Here is a 19,707-nt window from a genome sequence, read left to right as displayed (position 1 = left end):
GGTTCAGTCTTCTACTTCAATCTACTTCTTCATCATCATTGTGCTGCGGATGATTGGGCTTCTTCCAGGCATCCGGCTCAGGAGCATTGGGCAGCGGTATCCACTCGGTGTGTATCGACGGAGTCCAAACCTTCTTCCACACCGGCTCATAGATGCGTTTGGCTCGCCAGTACTTCACCCAACGTGCATTCCACGAGGTTCTATTCGCCCAGAAGCCATCCAGCTGCGGATCTGTGGTGTCTGTGTGACGTACGCTGAACGATAAGGAAGCGTGGGACGCGTTTAGTGAGTGAAAGTATTACACAATTCCCCGGCGCTTACATGGTGGTTGTCTTGCCGCCCACACTAGACCGAACAGTCAGACACAGCAGTAGCAATAGAGGCAAAAACATTACAACGAACAAACGCCCACAGCAGCTGGTCCGTTTGGGAGTCCACACTGTCATCATCCTGTCACTGTCACCACAGCCGCTGTCACAACCTTCACTGCTTGTGGACCCTTTCATGTTTCGCAATCGACTGACAGCACTTTAGTCATTTCTCTTAATATAAAAAAACAAAAACTAGCTCGCAATGCTGTGGCGCCACTTATAGAAATTGGAATGCACGTCGCATGCCACGCGCTTCGCGTAAATGAATTGCAAATTCGCGCACTTTGCACGATCAACGCGTGAAAATCGTTATAAATAACGTAGCAAATGCGTTATATAATAATACGACTCTTTTTTTTGTTTTTGTTTCTTTCTTTTTTTACTTTTTTTTGTATTTTTCGTTACTTTTTTATGGACTTTTTTTGCTGCTGTTGTTGCATTTCTTACATGCTTAAGGTAAAACTTTGCAAAGAAAATGTGTGTGGATGAGAAAGCTTAGGAGTAAATATATAAATCGTATCGTATGCAAGTATATAAATATATGTATGTATGTGTGTATAATCTAGAGTATAATATTTGATTCGTGGGCTCTCCAACTGCCTCAATTCCCAGTAGTTAACATAACTTTCGTTTCGTAGAATTCAAGCTGTGTATTGTCTATTTAACATGCAACATATAAAACTATTTACTTACAACTTAAATTTATGCCTAGCGTGCAACAACATATAAATTTGATAGTATTTCGTTTAATCATCGTTCACACAATTTAATTTAGTTTAAACTTTAAAGCCTATGGTTTCCTGTTCCGAGTATGCGATAGTTTTTTGATTCTTTGTTACAAAGTTTTGGGAATAAGCACTCGATTGAGTTTTACAATAATTCTACGAGAAGGCGATACAAAAAGTTGCATAAAGTGTGGTTGCGAGTTGCAGTTTTGTAGTTTATCAGTAAGTCGTTGTAAAACTAATTTAATTAATTTAAAATTAATATGGCACAAGTCGCGCATATGAACATACAAAATTAAATGTCGTAGTAATTGATTCCGTTTAATGCCTAATAACATTTTAAGATACAAATACAAATAACATTGCTGGACATTCAAGATACATTTTTGAAGATTACATTTACAATTACAATTACGTTGACGTTTTTACAGCACAACAAAAGGAAATTTTTGCCATGCAAAGAGCATACATAATAGTTTTGGACTTGCAGTCACAGCTCTAGAAGATTAATAGATTTATCAGCGGTCACGGCTAATATCAATATTAATTGAATTCATCCTGTCAGTAATTGTTGAGTGTGTTCGATCCATCATGATCTTCTCATCTTTTATTTTATCATATTCGTCTTCGTCTTCTTCTTGTCTGCTAGGTCTGTCAGTCTTTTGAAATACCATTTGAAATCGTTTCATTTTGCAAAATTACAATTTGTTCGTTCATCTTGTGGTGTTTTGTCTGTTGTTCTTCTACGTGTTTGTTGTGATTGTTAACAAGCAGAGAGTTGCGGGAATGTTTCTGTGGCTGCTTCGTGACATAAGAGTATGTGGACAGCTAATTAAAACTAATTGATGAGTACATTAGATTCGAGGAAGTGGTAGTTAGTTTGTTTGGGGTCGGCGGCATAATAACGTGACCATGTCCATGTGTCAGCTTTGCAATTTTTCAGCGTCTGACTCACTCGAAGGACATCAGATTGGCCGGCAGTGGCTTTGGCACACGCGTCGTTGCCAACTTGCAAATGGCATTTGTCCATAGATGCGTCATCTGTGGGCTGTCCGTGCGAAACTTGTACACGGTGCCCAGTGTTCGGTGGTATAGCTCAAAGGTGTTCTTGTGCTTGGTGTTGTCGCTGACGTGGGCATACCAGCCCTCCAGTGGACACACCTTGCACGGCTCGCGCTTGAAGTCGCCGCGTTCGCTGCCCTTGAACGACTTGGGCGGAAAGTAGACGAGCGAATTGGCCCAGATCTGTAGCCAGTAGCGTTGCCACGACGCCACCGCCGGCTTGCGTCCCTCCTTCTGCACGGTTTTGCGACGCACACAGCCCTGCATGGCGGCTGCTGCCTCCGGCGACATTAGATCGCAATCACTGCCCGCAAAATCGCACATGATGCCCTCGGCACTCTCCAGTGAGGTGAGGTCTGCGTTCGAGAGCGCATCGCTGTGCTCCAACACCGAATCGTCGAGCAGATGATGGCGAGGCTGTTGACTCGGATCGTGCTCCAGGTGCAAATGATGCGGATGCCCGTCGTAATTATTCGGCGCAATTTTGCCAAAGATGCTGCGAATGCAAAGACGGAGTAGAGTTTAGTTGCAAGGTTCAAAGGTGAAAAGCACATACAGACAATAGATATATAGATTTATATATATATACGGTAAGGGGCGTCATGCAGGCAAGCGATCAAAATGGGATAAACAAATCAAAGCATAAGGCAACTGAAAAGGCGTTTATGAGTATAGCTGAGTGTTCAGTTTTTGTGTGAGTGTAAGTGTGTGTGGGTGTGGGTGGCAGAGTGTGGAATGATGAGCCAAACGAAACGAAGATCATTCAGCAAATCTCATACAATTATTTTACACCCAAAAGTGATGCAAAGCAGCAGCCAAAAATGTAAGCAAGTGTTTTATGTGATGTGTATGTTCTTGTTGTTTGTTATCGAATCTCGGTTACAACGAAGCGTGGTCAAAAATGAGTAAACTGATGCACAACTAATTGAACTGATAATGCAAACTGATAAATTAATAACTTGATAATGCATAATATCCTAGCTACGGCTACGATTGGTTTGGTTTGTTTTGGTTTGTTTTGGTTTTTGGAGAGACACTCACCGACGGCATCTGCAGCGCTTGTTGGAGATTGTGCCAATGCCCGGCGCAATCATCACAATGCAGCACTGGCACCTTTGTGCAAAGTTGCGTGGCAGGCTGCTGCTGCGAAATCTACACATATCACAGTCGCAGTTGCAGTCGCAGTCACAAGTAACAAATACATTTTACAGATACAGATACAGATTTACAGAGGCAGAGAAACACAGAACCAAAGCGAAAGCAAATGTGTGTGTGTTTGAAAGAATACAAATTAAGAATACAGCATGAATAACAATACAACAATAACAATATTAATAGAAAAAGTCAACGAGTTATGTTAACGATTGTTTAGGACCCCACAATGTTCAGTCCAATTTGCGCAGTGAGAGAGATTGTGTTGAGTGGTGGTTAAAACGAAATCGAAAGTTTGTTGGGACGAGACACAAAAAGTGTTGTTGGCAATTAGAAATGCGCGAATTGTTTGTTTTTCAGTTTGCATTAAAGATTCAAAACTTACTTTGTGCCCAGGCTGCGACACTTGCGATGGCCGGGCACAAACTTGGTGCCACTGGCCATGCGCATGGAACCAATTGTTTTGGCTGGCGACAGATTCAAGCAACCAAGCGCTGGTGTCACGGATTCCACATTAAAAGATTCCTTCGAGCTGCACGACGAGGAGCTGGGACCAGACGGCGAAGCGGGCTCCAGACTCAGCGAGCGTCTGCAGAAAATGCAAGAGAACTTTAATAATCGGTTAAAAACTAAAAAAGTATTTCATTTACTTGTATTGCTCTTCTTCGAATATGTTCTGCAGCTCTTCAATGTATCGTATGGAGGTTAGATACTTTTGCGTGGACTCATTTGGCTGTATTTGCTGGTAATCCGATTGCTGATAGTTCGAGATGACGCGCAGTATGTTGTTCATCTTGTTGCGTCGTTGCTCCGGCTCCAAGCCGCCCTTGTGTGGATGCGCCAGATCGATGTAAATCAAATCTGTGAGAAACAATCCCAGGTACGGTATGCAAGGCAGGCGCAAACTCTCCAGATATGAGCGTAGATTAGCCCAGTTATTCTGATCGCTGAATATGTCGCTGAGTCGCTCGAAGGACTGTCGATCCTTCTTGGACAAACAGGCCCAGGTTTTCTTGAGGCGATAAATGCTGGCGCTTTGCATTGCCGAAATGATGGCAAACAGCGAATGCAAATTGTTCAGCTCGTGCAGTTTTTTGGCCACCTAAAGTAAGTAACAGATATTCAAATTAATTTAAACTCTTTTTTAGGAGAATGCGAATGTTATACCTTAATGAAGTGTGTCATTATTTCGGCACGCTGCTTGGGTTGCTCGCCATTCAATATTTCGGTTACTGTCCAGAAGCTGGTGTGATTAAAGCGTTTGGTGAACGCCACAATGTTGGGCGTAACCACATGCTTGTCCTTCTTGGTCCAGGCACAGCTGCTCAGCTCATCCGGTTGAATGAGCGCAAAGACCGGAAAGTCCAGCAACGTTATCTGATTAGCCAACAGATCGGCGGGCACACGCAATGCACTCATTATGACAGCATCCAGCTGTTTAATGGAGCCATGCGAAGGCAAACTCTGCGACTTGTTCGCTGGCGCTGCGGTTGTACTGCAAAATGCGATAACAGATTTAATCTAATTAAGTTTGAGGCGAGGCGGAAGCTTCGACTTACGCTATGCTGTAGTAACAACCCGGCGAATCTGGCGACGAGGAGAAGCTGGTCAGACAACCAATGGAGTTCTTGCGCCTGTTGCTCTTAATATTCAGTGTCTTGCTGGCCGGCTGTTGGGCTGCAGTCTGTTCCGCCTGCAGCTCCTTTTGGCCCTTATCCTGACGCAAGCAGGCCAAAGTATGAGCATTGCCATTGGGACTTCGTTGCTTCGATTGACGCGACTGCTGTGGCGATTGCTGTTGCTGTTGCTGCTGCTGAAGTGCTGACATTCCGTTGTGTTGATAATGCGACTGAGCTGTGGGTGAAGCTGTGACATATGCTTGTCCAGCATAGCCCACATAGTCAGTGCTTGGTTTTCTGCTCAGCTGCAAATAGAAATGAGCATTTAAGTAAAACATTGATAACTGAATGCAGCTCAAAACTTACCTCAGAGTAGCGCAGATTATCCGTGGAGAGGTCTCGCGATATTTCCGAATAGCGCATCATGGCGTCGTTCAATAACCAATTGTACAATAAACTGCAATTGCGCAATACAGAAGTAAATATTATTGTTATTTGCTCGTTTGTAGTTTTATGCACTGTGTACTTGTGTGAAAAACTCGTTGATTGTGATAAGCAGAAAGTTTTTGGGTTCCGCGTGCTCCGCACTCTTGGCAGTCTCTCAGTTCACTGAGTAACCATTTTGAGTGTGTGTTTTTATGGTGCACGCGGCTGGCTGCAACAAAAGCCACAATGCAGAACAACACACAATACGAGTAACATGGCAAGCAGCAAGCAGCAAGCAAGCGAGCATCAAAGCTTCAGCCACTGTGGCACGCTTCGCTGCTCAATTTCCAATGCGACGGTGGCCATAATGTGAGTCATGCGGGGGACCAGCCAGAAGTGAGACCTGGATCTGGTCTTTTATGGCAACAGTGAGTAGCCGCCGTTTTGTGTTCCGAGCTGTCGATTGGTTTTTTTTGGGGGGTGCCAATGCAACAGCAACCACAACAACAACTGCAGCAACAACACCAGCTCTAATGCTAATGACATGCATACGAGAGACTGCGCGTAGTCAGCGGAAAGTTTTTTAGGAAAAACAAGTCACCAAAACGGTCAACGAACCCATAGAATCAATGCGGCCCAGAGACAGACAAGTGTTTGATAAACAGAGGGAAAAGTATATTGATCAGCTTCTCTTATTTATAATAACAACTTAGCCTTGTACATTTTTATAGTGCGCAGATCTCAAGTTGAGCAAGCGTTAATAAGCATACACAACATGTGCACTATATTATACATATGAATATATAAATATGGCATATATATTTGCCCCTACAAATTTCTATCTATATGGTCGAGCTGATATATAGTATGCATGCCATACATTTCTCAAAGACTGTCTGACGCGACCCCGTCTAATTAATTTCAATTAAGTCTATAATCATTCCAAAGCGAATGCTGATCAAATGCAATGACGCTCACTTTGCCAGTGTCATTTCTTCGAATAATTCTGTGAGCAATTCGATGAAGAAATTGATTTTACTATAATTAACATAAGATTTCTAAATGCTGCGACATATGGCAAGCTCAATAAAGAAATCGAACAATTTAAAATTATTATTATAAACGTACTTTAAGTATATGTAAACAAGAAATACGTATGAATAAAATCGCAAACGCTTATCGGTAAACTTCATGCAAGATATCGCTTGCTTCGAGGAATTTGTTGTATTAAAAATGTTGAGTGTACAAGTCAAAAATATACGTACAAAAAAGTACTTGAGAATTTCTTTTTACATATGTATCTTGTTATCAATAATCGTAGGTGAACCCCGCACAACAATAAAGCATGCTCAGCGATAAATCAAATCACAAACAAATGCCAAATTTTGTTTTTGATAAGAACTGCGTTTTCCTGACTAGCAATTTTGGAATTTTACTAAACAACTCTATATAGATACTGTGTTTTTGTTTCTGTTTACGAATTGATAATGTGTTTCTCAGTTCATAATAATGTTTATTCAAAATTGAAATATTTTTCAAGACTTGCTCTCTCTCTGCAGTTATCGGACATATGGAAACGGAAACGCTTCAGATAAACGCGTGTAAACATCATCTAATGCTCTAGTAATATCTTATTCCTTTGTTTCGCTGATAATTACAGAATTCAATTACAGCGTAGCCATATTTATATATAATTTTATATTATACAGTTGAATAATATATATGCATATGGGGAAGCAGTACGATATCGGGAGATAAAAGAAATTCAATTTCTGGCAAGACACAAAGCGAATGAATTATTTTCCAGACTGCCTCAAGTTTTGAGCAAATGGATTTTTATTGACTATTTGAACTATTCTACAAATATACATATCAGACAGATATATAGATGCTCATATGGTACATCTGTTTGTAGATATATGTATGTACATATATAGTAGATATATTCGCATCGTATGTGTATCGCTGGCAATAGATTTGAAATTTTGCATTGTTTTGGCTGCGGTTCGAGACGTTGAGCAATTTATGAAAATATCAAATGCAATTAAAGTAAATTAACTGACATCATGGGAGTGTATGTGTGTTAATGTGTGTGAATTGTTTGTTTGTCTGATTTATTGGCAAATAAAATGTTGTTGCTTCTTTATTTACATTTACACGGTTCCCACGTTTAAGCCTTATAAACTGGGGCTATATGTAAATAAGTATTTATTGTTTATGCGCCTTCTGCCTCCTTTATGCAGCATATGTAGAATGATTTTGTTTAGCTTTGATTGCGCTGACTATACGATACAACTGAACATATGTATTTATGTACTTTGATACAAGTAGTTTAATTTGTATTGTGGTCAGGGACAAGAAATTGCGGAGGCGTCTTTGCTGCCGTTACCGCTTCCCGCTTTTGTTTATGACCACCACCCACCACGTGAGGATCGCCCACCGCCCTCAGCACAACAAAACAAGACAGAATGCTACAATCGAGTGTGCTCGACTGTGAGATACCCGCACCTATTTTTAATGAAAGCAAAACAATGCGGTATTCTTAAAATATACCGAATTATGTACCACCAAAATACTGAAATGTGCCGCAAACAATATATGGTATGTTATTATAGTACTACATTCAAAATATACCATAGAGTGCAAAATATACCTGAAGTTATTTAAAAAATACTTTTGTTTTCCCCATACAATTTTTATCTGATTGCAATAAAATTTTCAGGAATTATAAAAACTGTAATTACTATTGAATGTACCATAAATTGACTCTAGCTTAAAAATTACAGGCGGACATGACTCGACTGTTGTCTATGATCAAGAATATACATATATGCTTTATTGGGTGGCAGATGCCTCCTTCTGCCTGTCACATACCTTTCCTGCAGACACAAAGTTATAATACCCATCTACCCTATGTGTAGCGGATATAAACAGAGAGAGACAAGTACATACAGCTGTGACCATTGAAATAGCAGTGCAGACGACCTACACATTTAAAGTTGAAAAATATTATTATAAACACAACTTCGAGACAAAATTTTTTTATAACAGCTTAATATATTTAATTTGCGATAATTAAACATATTTTTCATTTTGGATAATTCAATATTTTTCCGAATGTGGATATTAACATATGAAAATGTCCGTATTATGAAGATCATTGAAATAGCAGTGAAAAAACAAAAATGTAATAAATTTCAAAAAATCTTATAAATAACTTAATCCTTTTAAATTTCGAGTTGAATACGACCTTATAATTTGTTGTGTAGCCTTTATTGGCTATTAGAGCCTCACAGCTACGTGGCATGGAGTCCACCACGTCCTCGCAACGCTTGCAGGGATTCTGGCCCTATACCTCCTGTACAACTTGTCAAAGGTGTGGCTTAGATGTCGGGGATTTCTTGGCAACATAATGCTTGAAGTCCTCCATCAGTTCCCAATCGGATTTAAATCCGGGAACTCTGCTGACATGGCATTACATCAGTTTTTTCATGACCAAACCACTCCGTGACCAGTTGGCCGGTGTGTTTAGGTTTCGTGACTCTGCTGAAAAGTCCATATTGAAGGGGCATTTCATCCTGAGAATACTTCAGCATGATGTTTCTTAATATATTTTCAAAGATTTCTTGGTCTATGATCTCATCGATCATATTTATAGGTCCCACACCACTGTATGAGAAACATGCCCAGATCATGATTTGAAGACCACCATGGTTAGCGGTCTTAAGGGTATGGTTTAGGTCATTTTCGGTGATTGGTGGTCAACGGACATATTGTCTTGAACTTTTCTAATAATTAACACCAGTTTAGACGCATTTGTTCAAAGGATATTACGCCATTTGGAAAATGGCCAGTTCAAGTGGCGCTTGGCAAACTCCCACCTCGCTTTGAGATGTCTATAACCAAGTAATTGCACCTTTTCTGAACTTCGGGGATTCAAATTTGTATCCACCAGACTTCGGCCAATAGCCACTTCACTGATTCCCCAACTCAGCCCTGCTTTAATATCCCTAGAGGATGCAAAAGGATTAGTTTAGCTGAAGAGCACTATGCATCGGTCCTCTAAAATTGTGGTTTTTTGTATCACACTACGGTTTTCAGGCTTTGATTTATAATTTATGTCATTGAAAACCATTTTGGTAAAACATTTTAGGCGACACAGAACTTTTTTATACAATTTTGCTCCTTCCTAAGCTCAAGAAAGGACCTCCTCTCTACATTGGACCAGTTAGGTCCTTTACACACTAAAATTAATTTTTTTTTTTATAGTTATAGTGTATTGTCGTATAAACTACAATAATAAACCAGATTAAACTCACTTTTCATAAAATTAAAAACAATTTCGGCTTTTTTAGTGGAAGAAAAGAAAAAACTGCTATTCTAATGGTCAGCCCAAAAGTGGTGCACTTGGGTAAAAATATCAAAATTTCAGAAAAACTGATCAAAACTAACGGGGTTTTTGCTGTTTTCTTATCTTTATGCTTCATTTTACAAAAACAATGTGCTAGCGATCAACTAACAAAAAGGAATAACCAAAAAAAAACGGTTACATAGTCTTTTCTCTGTCGCACTGCTATTTCAATGGTCACAGCTGTATGTATTTGGAAGCCAATAAATATGTTTATTGTTTTTACATAAATTTCGTAAATACAAACAAAAACAGCTGCAGCAGAAAAGTTCGCGGAAATCAAAAATTGGACTACCGCCTGACTAACTGACTAAGTGACTGACTGACTCTGCTTCCTACACATGAATGTTTTCCAGTGTACTATGTAGGCATTTATGTGGTGCGCATCTTTTCCTCCGCAATGTGTGTTGGCGTTAATTTCCTTTGATTCACATTGGAATTTGCCATCAACAAGAGCAGACTAATACTTTGTCTGGCCCTAGAATGGCCGAGTGACCCTCGCTGTGATCTCTCAACAGCTTTCTTTCATTCATTCTTGTTGTTGGTGCTGTTCAGAATTTACAAAATGGAAATTTCATTTTTGTTATATATTTATTTTGACACAGAGCTGTGTTACAGAGAGAAAGATTGTGTGTTTATGGCGGGCAAGGTCAGTTGGTGTCGCCAGCGTTGACAGCGATGCCATCGCCATCAAGTTCAATAACCGCGCCAAGATTTGTTTTTATTATGGAAAAATGCCCCGACTCCGTTATACGCGTGTGTCGTCTTTGTACATAAATTAACCTTCGCCCGCCCGATGGCAATGCGATTGTGAAAAGTGCATACATATGCATATAATACAGTGATCGCCTGATATAGTCAACTTGGAATGGATTAAGACCAAGGCAATTGATCGAGTAATAAAATGCATGACATTATGCGAGGATTCCATTTTGCGAAGAAATGCAAATTTCTTCATTATCTAGGCTAGACATCGGTTGCAATCTCCTCTATACTTTTTTGCTTGACGAACACATTTTGTAGAGCAATCACTGTGTGTGGGGTGCCAATGCAAATAGGAGAATACGTTCTGCTTTCATTGAGAATTTAATTGATAGCAGCTATTCTGTGTAGTCTTTATGCTATCAATATTTAATCGCATGCAATTACACACAATGCAAATGCAAGTCAAGTGCATTCGCACACACACACACACACACACATATGGGTGTGTGTAATGCACACTTGCAATCACAGTCGCTGTTGTAACAAGAGAAACTACACACGAAAAAACAAAGCCGCTGGCTAGTTGTATAAAACAACAACACAAATCGCAGCTACAATTACAACTACAACAACAAAAACTGAGAAGGCCAAGCAAAAAAACAAATAATAAGCTTGGCTCTGGCGTTTCTTTCTGCTGACGCGCTGCTTCATGGATTTCTGTTTCTATTTCTGTTCTTATTTGTTCTGTTTCTCTGATCCGTGCGCTCATAAAGTGGGTCACCAAAGCAGCAAAGCGTTCCTAGAATCCGCAGCCCATATGCGAATAGTTTTCGAGTGCGTGCATTCACTTAGCACTCGTTGAAGTGCTGAAAGAGCTGAGCTGAACACAAAAAACAATACGCATGGAGCCTTGAAATCGGCATCCCAAATTGAAGCGAAGGCAAGACAAAGCAAGGCAAGAAAAAAAAAAACATCTGGTCTACCCCTGAACTGCTGCGCTGCCTGCCTGACTGACTGCCTGCTTGGTTCGCTGAATGCGCGCATCCTGTTTAGCAAGTAACCAAAACAACAGCTGGAAAATAATGCAGCAAAGTGAAACTCAAATTTCTTGCCAAGGGGCGTACAGTTACTTGTGTGTCTGTGTAATAGATACATACGTATGTGTGTCTGTCTGTACAACAAAATGTTTCTTTTATGGTTGTCTGATAACATTTGCTTATCACATGATCTACATAGCCACTGAGTTTATCACTAAGGGAAGCAGTGCTAAATGCTTTTTTATTGATTTGTTCCTACAATGAATCACTTTTACTCATTTGCCGGCAATATAACGTGAATAAAATGAACAGCGACCACAACAACAATGACGACAGCCACACACCCCTAACAAATCGATAGCAATGATTAAGAGTGTACACCCTACACCTCAGCCCCCTACCTGCCCCAACCAACCCCATTGATGGTTGTCACACGCAATTTTGTGTATGCCGTCGGCAACGTCGTTAATGTTTAGCACACTTCGCATGCAAAAAAAAAAACAAGATGGGCAACAGAAGAAGGGAACAGAGCAGAAGCGAAATTCAAGCACACACACAGAGACAGTGTCCCCCAACATTTAGCGCCCACCCAGTTTCGTAATCACCGACAAGTACACCCAAAAGTATATACAAAAAAAGGAAAAGCAAAGAATTGCACTTGATAGAAATGAGACGATTTGTCTGCCCAGTGCCAGTGGCAGCCGAGAATAGTATTGCATCGAGACATTTATTTATAGTGCGCCCCGTATTCACGCCCCAAAAAAAACTTACCTAAACAAAAACAACAATGACAGCGACAACGGCAAGAGCAGCAGCTTCTGTATCAATCAACCAACGCATTTTAAACTGACAATGTAGTTGTATCGAATACTTTAGCTAATAGCTATTTTATTTTGTTTCTCACTTAAGACAAAAAACACAGACACCCAACGCAACAGCAACAACTCGGCGATGTCGACACCGATTTTTCACGCACGCTTTTTTTAATGCCCGCAAGACTTAAAATTGTTTTTGTTAATTAATTAATATGAAATAAAAACGCGCGCGGCGTACGCACATTGAATATTTATTGTCGCAAGTTCTGACTGACTGACTAGTGGTGCCAAAACATCGATAGGATTACATATCGATTATACGATGTTTCTAATTTTTGTAAACATCGATTTCTTAAGGCAGCGATAACTCAAAATACTGAAACTACTAGTACTACCTCGTTATATTTGCACCGATAACTTTTCATAACGCGTGTAGAAAGTCGCGCCATTTTAAACGGCTTGTTTTTTGTGCTTTTAAATAAAATTTAAATGCAGTCTAGGAGATTTTTTTGCATTCGAGAGTACTACTTTCACTAATAAATGTATGTATAATTTTTTAAAGAACGAAAAAGAATAAGAATGTATTAATGTTGTTTCACCTAAAATATATTACTCAGGGCTGCTCACTTGCCGATACCAGAAAGGTGTCATAAAACTGTACGGTTTGATGAATAGTGAGTCTGGCAGCACCAATCATTTCTTGTTCAATTTAAATAAAATTCGCGCCATACTATTAAGCAGGCAATTGAATAGTGTTTGACTTTTTGAGCCTGATTCAAATAAAACATTACATTTTCTTTTGGGTTAGTTTAATTTATTTTGTATGCATATTGTATAATTTGTGTTATGGTTATTATACAATACATAAATAAATTAAATTATGTTCTTTATTCACAATATAACTATGTATTTTTTTGGATTTCTTTCAAGATACATGTTTGCATTCTGATTTTGTCGATCTTTCGGAAAACTCCATAAAATATATATTTCAAACTCAACATTCCGCTCAACGTTTTAGTCGATAAGCCAATTTGGCAAACATTATGTTTGCATTTGTTTTCTTTGTTTTTTTCTTTTTTGTTTTGTTTTATTGTAGCAAAGTACATTTCCAATGGTTATTGTTGAAAACAATATAAAATAGATCAATGTGTTGTCCAACGTGCTTAGCAGTTGTCGAATTTTCATTCGTTTCATTATCTTTTCTTTTTAAGTAGTTATTACACTTATTATTGTAGATGCGCGTTGTATGTATATAAGTTGCATTTCATTTTTTTAAACTCGTGAGTTTTTGTTTTCTTTGTTGTGTTATCAGTGTATTGTAATTGTTACGGCCGCAATTGTTTACGTTGTTTCAGATTTAGTAAATATTTCTTCTTGTCATACATGTTTATGTTTATTTACAGCAATATAAATACAATTGAATGCTTCGCTAAAGTACGTTTCTTTCCTTTTCATTTGGTTTTGGGGGACTTTGGAACATCTACTATTTCGTTTCAATAATATTCGACTAATTAATAAATAAATTTCATTATCTTTCGTTTCATTCGTTTTTGTACAATAGACGCGTGTTTTTGTTTTTTAGTTTTGTTTTGTTTTGTGTGTGTTATCAGTCATTTTTCATTTACTTTACATGAATGTGCAGGAAATTATTGTTAAGTTTTACTTGTAAATAATTCTCTTTTCCTCTATCGTTTTTCGCCGTCGCCGTCGCTTTCTATAGATTTCTTTTTTGCTCCAATATGATAAGTACATACTATATGTTACATACATACATCATAAAGCATACATTCAATAGTCATTATGCATTATGCTTGCGTGACTTCATAAAGTATGTATACATATATGTAGTAGGTATGTGTATATGTTGGTTACCAGAATTGTATTTCTAAATTGACACAGATAATTTAAGATCACAAAGCGTAGTACAATAAATTAGAAAATAAAGGGAAATACCAATAAGAGTACACACATACATGTTCGTATGTTAATTAAATTAATTTAGGCATGTGTGTGTATATGTTACAATAATTACACAAATACTTCAAGTACTTTCGTACGTTACGTTAATAATAATAATACATGTACATCATACATATAGTACATTATATAATATGTATGTATCGTATATATATTTTTATAGAATAGAATGCTATGTTATGTTGTTGTTTTAGTTGTTGTTGTTGTTCTTGTTGTTACCAATATAATGCAGACTTTAAAATATTTTGTTTGTTATAAATTGATTTGTGTTGCAGACACCAAAAATTGTTTTGATATACATAATATGTAAGTAAGTACAATACAATAAAATGTTAAATTACAATACAATAAATAAGTACACATGTTGGATTGTATGTAAATAGAATCAGTAGCGTATTTAAGTATTACGGACTATATGTTGTGGGTGGGGAGGGAAGGGGATAGTGGATAGGGGGAATATTACCTATTCAAATGGCAATTGTGCAATTGTCTCGTTTCTGCTTTTGACAGACATGCAACAGACTAGAAAATCACATGATGCCACATGAAACTTGCGCAATGTCTTTGGAATTCACAAAGGCGGAAAAGAATGGTAAGAATAGCAGGGAAGTGGAGGGTGGATGGGTGTCAGGGATTCTTATGTGTGCTTAGATCATAGCAATACGATTATGATACGATACGATTACGATAGAGATACATCATAATATGATAGGGCTTACAATTTAAAGGGAAGAGATAAGAGAGTTGTGCCATCAAAGCAAGTTTACTCGTTTGTTGCACTTCGAGAGCCTGCAGCCGTGGAATTAAATTCCATGGACTTTCATTAGGAATACATACATAGTACATCATATATGCTATACATGCGCGCGCGTATCTGTTTCTCTATATATGTATTTATGTTTAGTATGTAGTGTATGTGTGTGTGTGTGTGTTATGTACATACGCGTGTACTTTATGTCTGTCTGTTGGCCGATAAAATGGATCAGTCAAACTTTACCAATTCCAATCGATACAGAGATAGCGACAAACTGAGATAGCGAGACAGAGAGAGAGTGCCAGAGAAAAGAGTTCAACTCTCTCTCTCTCTCTTAATAACAGCCGCCTACAATTTACTTCTTGCTCTTGCGCTTCTGTTTCTCCTCAGCTTTGGCAGCTGCAGCAGCTGTGGCTGCGGCATTCAACAAATTCATGTTCGGCTTCACCGTGCCCTTCTTCTGTGTTGCCGGCTGTTGTGGCGTTGCCTGCGTGATGTTGTTATTCGTAGATGTGCCACTGCTGTTGCTGCTGCTGGTGTTGTTGGTTGTGTTTGTTGTGGTTGCGGTTGCTGTTGCAGTTGCGGTGCCATTGGTGGTGGCTACTGCTGTGACGCCTGTGGCTGGCGTAGCCGGCGTCTCGTCCAGGAAGAGCGGATTCTTCACCTCCATTTCGCCAGTGGGCGCCAGGCCGGGACATTCATAGACAGTATAGTCGCCCTCCTCGTTGTCGTCGTCGCTCTCCACATCGGAGAGGCCGCAGCTGCCATCGGTGGCCTGGCAATTCTCCATGGCGATGATTTGCTGCTTCTGGTGCTGATAGTGATACATTTGGGCGCTCTGCGCCAGCTTGCGATCACACGAGGGCGAGACATCCTTGTTGGGTCCCGTGACGCCATAAGCAGGATAGTCCACATCAGCGGCAGCTTTGCTGCGATTGTGGAACCTAAAACGAAGAGAGAAAGAGAGAGAGAGGGAAAGAGGTTGTCCGTTAGTTAAACTAAGTAGCATAAAGATTGACATGAGTTAACTAAGCGCTTGCCAACTTACCAGGTAACACCTAAAGCTAAGAGACCCACTGTGACGGCCGCACTAACTCCAGCAATCAGCGCCACAATGTAGACGCCCATTTCGCTGTTCATGCCCAGATGCTGGCGCATCACCTGATGACCAGCTTCATCGCTGTTATCCACCGGCAGGTACGGTGATTTGACTGGCTTCTGTAGCTTACTCATGAGCCCTGCGATATCATTGCTACCCTCCTTGGACAGCGGCAGATTGACGCCAGCCACAGCTGCAGCTGCCGCAGATTGCGGCTTGATGCGATGGAAATTTGCAGTTGCTCCATCGAGCAGCTTGGGTGGCTGCTCCACAGGTTTAGCCGCTGTCACGGTGGCAGCCACTTTGCTCTTGGACGTCACCACTTCAGCACCAGCTTCGGGTGCTGGCGCGTACTCTTCGTAATCGTCCAAGGCACGCGAGTCGAGTTCACCGGAAGGATCATTGGCGTTCTCAAAGAAACGTGCGTCGCTGGGACCGACGGCAAAGGGAATGCGCTCCCTCAGCACATTGTTGCGATTAAAACTCATCTCCAGGCTATTCCAGTTGGGTGGGGGCATTCGCATGGGCGGCTGTGGTCGCTCAATGGGCATGGCTTCCATGGGACTGCCGTAGGCAGCATCACCTTCGACGTTATCGTATTGATCGTATTGCTGATTGTTGTTGTCGTTGTTGTTGTTATTGTTGCTATTCTCGTACTCATCCTCGGACTCGGCCATCTGTACCTCCTGCTGTCGCTGACGATAGCGTTCCTCCTCCAGGAGTTTGCGCTGTCGCAGCATCTTCAGTTTGATCAGCTCCAGCTGCTGCTCGAATTGCTGCTGCAGTCGTCGGCGCGCATGCTCCTCCATCAATTGTTCATACTGCTGAGTTTCTAGAGCCGCCGGCGTAATTGGGCGACGACGAAGTCCTGCAAGGCGAAAGCGAAATGCAATTGATTAATTGGTCTGACTTGGGTGTGGTGTTTGCCGTGTGGCATGTGGCATGTGGCATGTGTTTGGACATGGACGGACTCTCATTATGTTAATGCTAATGCTAATGAAGTCCAAGTCCATTGCGTGCAAGTTGCTGTTCAAAAATAACGACAACCAAAAATAGAAAACAAAAGGACAAGGCGAAACGGAAGGAAGAAATAAACGGGTTGAGGTCGCGCTTATAACTCGCCCAAATAAAAAATGCCGCCGGAATAGACAAACAAAAGTCAATTTAATTGCCAATGTTTAAAAATAGACCAATTACTACACGCGTTCACACACACACACACACGCACGCATACAGAAGCAGTAGCATACACACGCACACTAGGACATGGCTGTGACGCGGTAGAAAAAGCTTTATTTCATTTCGTTTGCTGTGCGCTGAAAAGTAGGCTATAAAAAGTACTCTAAGCCTCAACTGCAGCAATCAGCTCAAAACTTGAAGCAAAGCAAGCATCAAAGCGACTCTAGTGGGCTAGTGGGCGGCACACGCCCCCTCTGAGAGGAGTGAAGTGGGATATAAACACCCACACACCCGCACACACTCACTCACAGATCAACGGCAGCCTCTGCAGCAGCTGCGGAGTGTGAGTGCGCGTGGGTGTTTTGATTCGTGAATATTTGATACTCGATATGTACTCCTCACACACATACACACACATGCACATGCATACAGCCATGCACATCTAGTATACAGTAGTATACACAAAACGAAGTTGGCAAGCGGCTGCTTCGCTTTTCCTGCGCCATTCACGACGCAAAAGTTCAAATTACACACACACACTAACGCACAGTGACATTCAGTTCTGTGACTGTGTGCGTGTGAGTGTTTGTGAAGCGGTAGTTGTTAATAGGGGTTAGTGGTGGTGGGGGGTGGTTGGGGTTAGTTGGTTGGTTGGTTGGTTGGTTGGTTCGTTGGTTGTGCTATTTTTAGGCATATTTACCTGGGTAAACGGACATTTCGCAGTGACCCAATATGCTGCACATGAGGACTGCAATCAGTGCGCAGGTTATTTCCATTCGCTTCGCCATATTGCTGACTTCTCTGCTCGGTGCTTTTCTTTTAATTTCTGTTCCGTTTCGTTTTTCTTTCACACTAATTTGGTTTAATTGGTTGCGCTTAATCGGTAAGTTTGACGTCAATTCAGCGCCTCAATATTGCACTCGGCACCTTGGCACAATTAACTGCTTACGAGGTAAGCAGCCAGGTAACTGGTATATGGTACTTATTGGGTTGGTATTTGATTAGCAAAGCACAGCACAGTTGCCATATGGCCGGTTCAAAATGGCCAAGTACATGCTCCTCTCAATACACGGAGGCAGAGACAGCGTTTTATTGATTTTCACACATACACGCACGCACACAAGCTCACTCACACACACATTTGCACTCACGTACAGACGACACGAAATCGGGCAGCTGGTGGTTTTAGTACCTAGATTATTTCGCGTAGGCGTGCAATATTTTATTTGCAATTTCCTTTAGCAGATTGCAAAAGCTGGCAGCAAAACTGTATTGTTGAGCGTTCAACGGTTTCCACTGCACTTGCCACGTCTGTTACAAATGTCAAATGTTGCAGTTTTCTTTCAAGTTGCAGGCAAACAAAAATTTGTTGTAATGAACTTATTAGGCTGCTCCCCCGTTGAGCGTTCGTTTCACGTTGCGCGTTTCTTTTTTTTGATGTTTTACGTTTAGCTTTTGTGTTGCGTTGCGTTGCTTTGTCGTCGACGTATAACGTTATACTGAATGAGCAGCAGGCAACAGCAAAAACCAGCAATGGGACCTGTGACGCAAATGTTATGTCCGCCCCCGCACTGTTAAATGTTGCGGGCAGCTTTTGGGGCCAAGCCAACAACAAAGCGCAGCAACAAAAAAATATTACGGTTCGGCGCATGCGTAAAGCTTTCAATCAAAAGCTCGACAGGTCCGCATGCAAGTGTATGAGTATAAGTGAGGTACCCGAATGCTTGTGCAAGTGTGTATGTGTGTGTGTCAGTGCGCAGGGATTCTTTGAATAAACATTCATGCATTCATGAAAAGGCCGATGTCAGAGTCGACTTTTTGGCAGCTAGCAGGTGGCTGCTACGTAGTCACTTGCACACACACATACACACACCCACAACGTATGCTACATATATGTAAGTTCGTGCCCCAGCTCCGATAGCTTTTGGCGGGCACGCGCTGTACCATTTTCATTTTGGGATAGGACATTTTATTTTTATCAATGAATTTTCAACCAGAACACCCGAAAGCTTCCTAATTCACAGGAACCTTTTTACTGTTGCATGTCCTTAACATTTTCAGTTTCGCAAGGGTGCACAATTTAATGTTAACGATCGCTTGGAACTGTATTAGTATCAGTCATGATTATCAATGAAAAATGGAAATAAAATTATTTTCATTTAAAAACATATTATCGAATTTCTAATCACAGTTTTCTATTACTTAACTCTGCATATATATCCAGCTTATTTTATTGTTTTATTTTATTTGCTTCGAAGTGTGCTGTTGAAATTTGAACTGATTATTTTCTGCGTAGGCTGGACTGTGTGACCGTAAGCTAGATTGGAGGTTTTTTAATGGTGAAAATATACTAAAGTATCATGCCTGTACCATTTTTT

The 19,707-nt window shown here is 40.6% G+C and overlaps 3 protein-coding genes across 3 annotated transcripts; all 3 read right to left on the bottom strand.

Annotated features, from left to right (window-relative positions):
- Positions 1-6: 6 nt before the first annotated feature.
- On the bottom strand, positions 7-989 carry LOC117568188 (uncharacterized). The gene is made up of 2 exons (XM_034248645.2): positions 322-989; positions 7-254 (listed from the first exon to the last, which is right to left on the bottom strand). The coding sequence occupies exons 1-2, from the start codon at positions 504-506 to the stop codon at positions 17-19; spliced, it is 423 nt and encodes a 140-aa protein (XP_034104536.1). The 5' UTR covers positions 507-989; the 3' UTR covers positions 7-16.
- Positions 990-1,396: 407 nt separating this feature from the next.
- LOC117568187 (ras-specific guanine nucleotide-releasing factor RalGPS1) lies at positions 1,397-12,553 on the bottom strand. Its single transcript, XM_034248642.2, has 7 exons — positions 12,277-12,553; positions 5,296-5,386; positions 4,870-5,234; positions 4,478-4,805; positions 3,961-4,412; positions 3,696-3,899; positions 1,397-2,654 (listed from the first exon to the last, which is right to left on the bottom strand). The coding sequence occupies exons 2-7, from the start codon at positions 5,353-5,355 to the stop codon at positions 2,048-2,050; spliced, it is 2,016 nt and encodes a 671-aa protein (XP_034104533.1). The 5' UTR covers positions 5,356-5,386; positions 12,277-12,553; the 3' UTR covers positions 1,397-2,047.
- A 636-nt stretch (positions 12,554-13,189) lies between these two features.
- On the bottom strand, positions 13,190-19,245 carry LOC117568175 (uncharacterized). The gene is made up of 3 exons (XM_034248610.2): positions 18,030-19,245; positions 16,100-17,018; positions 13,190-15,995 (listed from the first exon to the last, which is right to left on the bottom strand). The coding sequence occupies exons 1-3, from the start codon at positions 18,115-18,117 to the stop codon at positions 15,407-15,409; spliced, it is 1,596 nt and encodes a 531-aa protein (XP_034104501.1). The 5' UTR covers positions 18,118-19,245; the 3' UTR covers positions 13,190-15,406.
- Positions 19,246-19,707: the final 462 nt, after the last annotated feature.

This window comes from Drosophila albomicans, chromosome 3, assembly GCF_009650485.2.
Source record: "Drosophila albomicans strain 15112-1751.03 chromosome 3, ASM965048v2, whole genome shotgun sequence".
Taxonomy (NCBI): Eukaryota; Metazoa; Arthropoda; class Insecta; order Diptera; family Drosophilidae; genus Drosophila; species Drosophila albomicans.
This window is presented reverse-complemented; position numbering and strand designations above follow the sequence as displayed.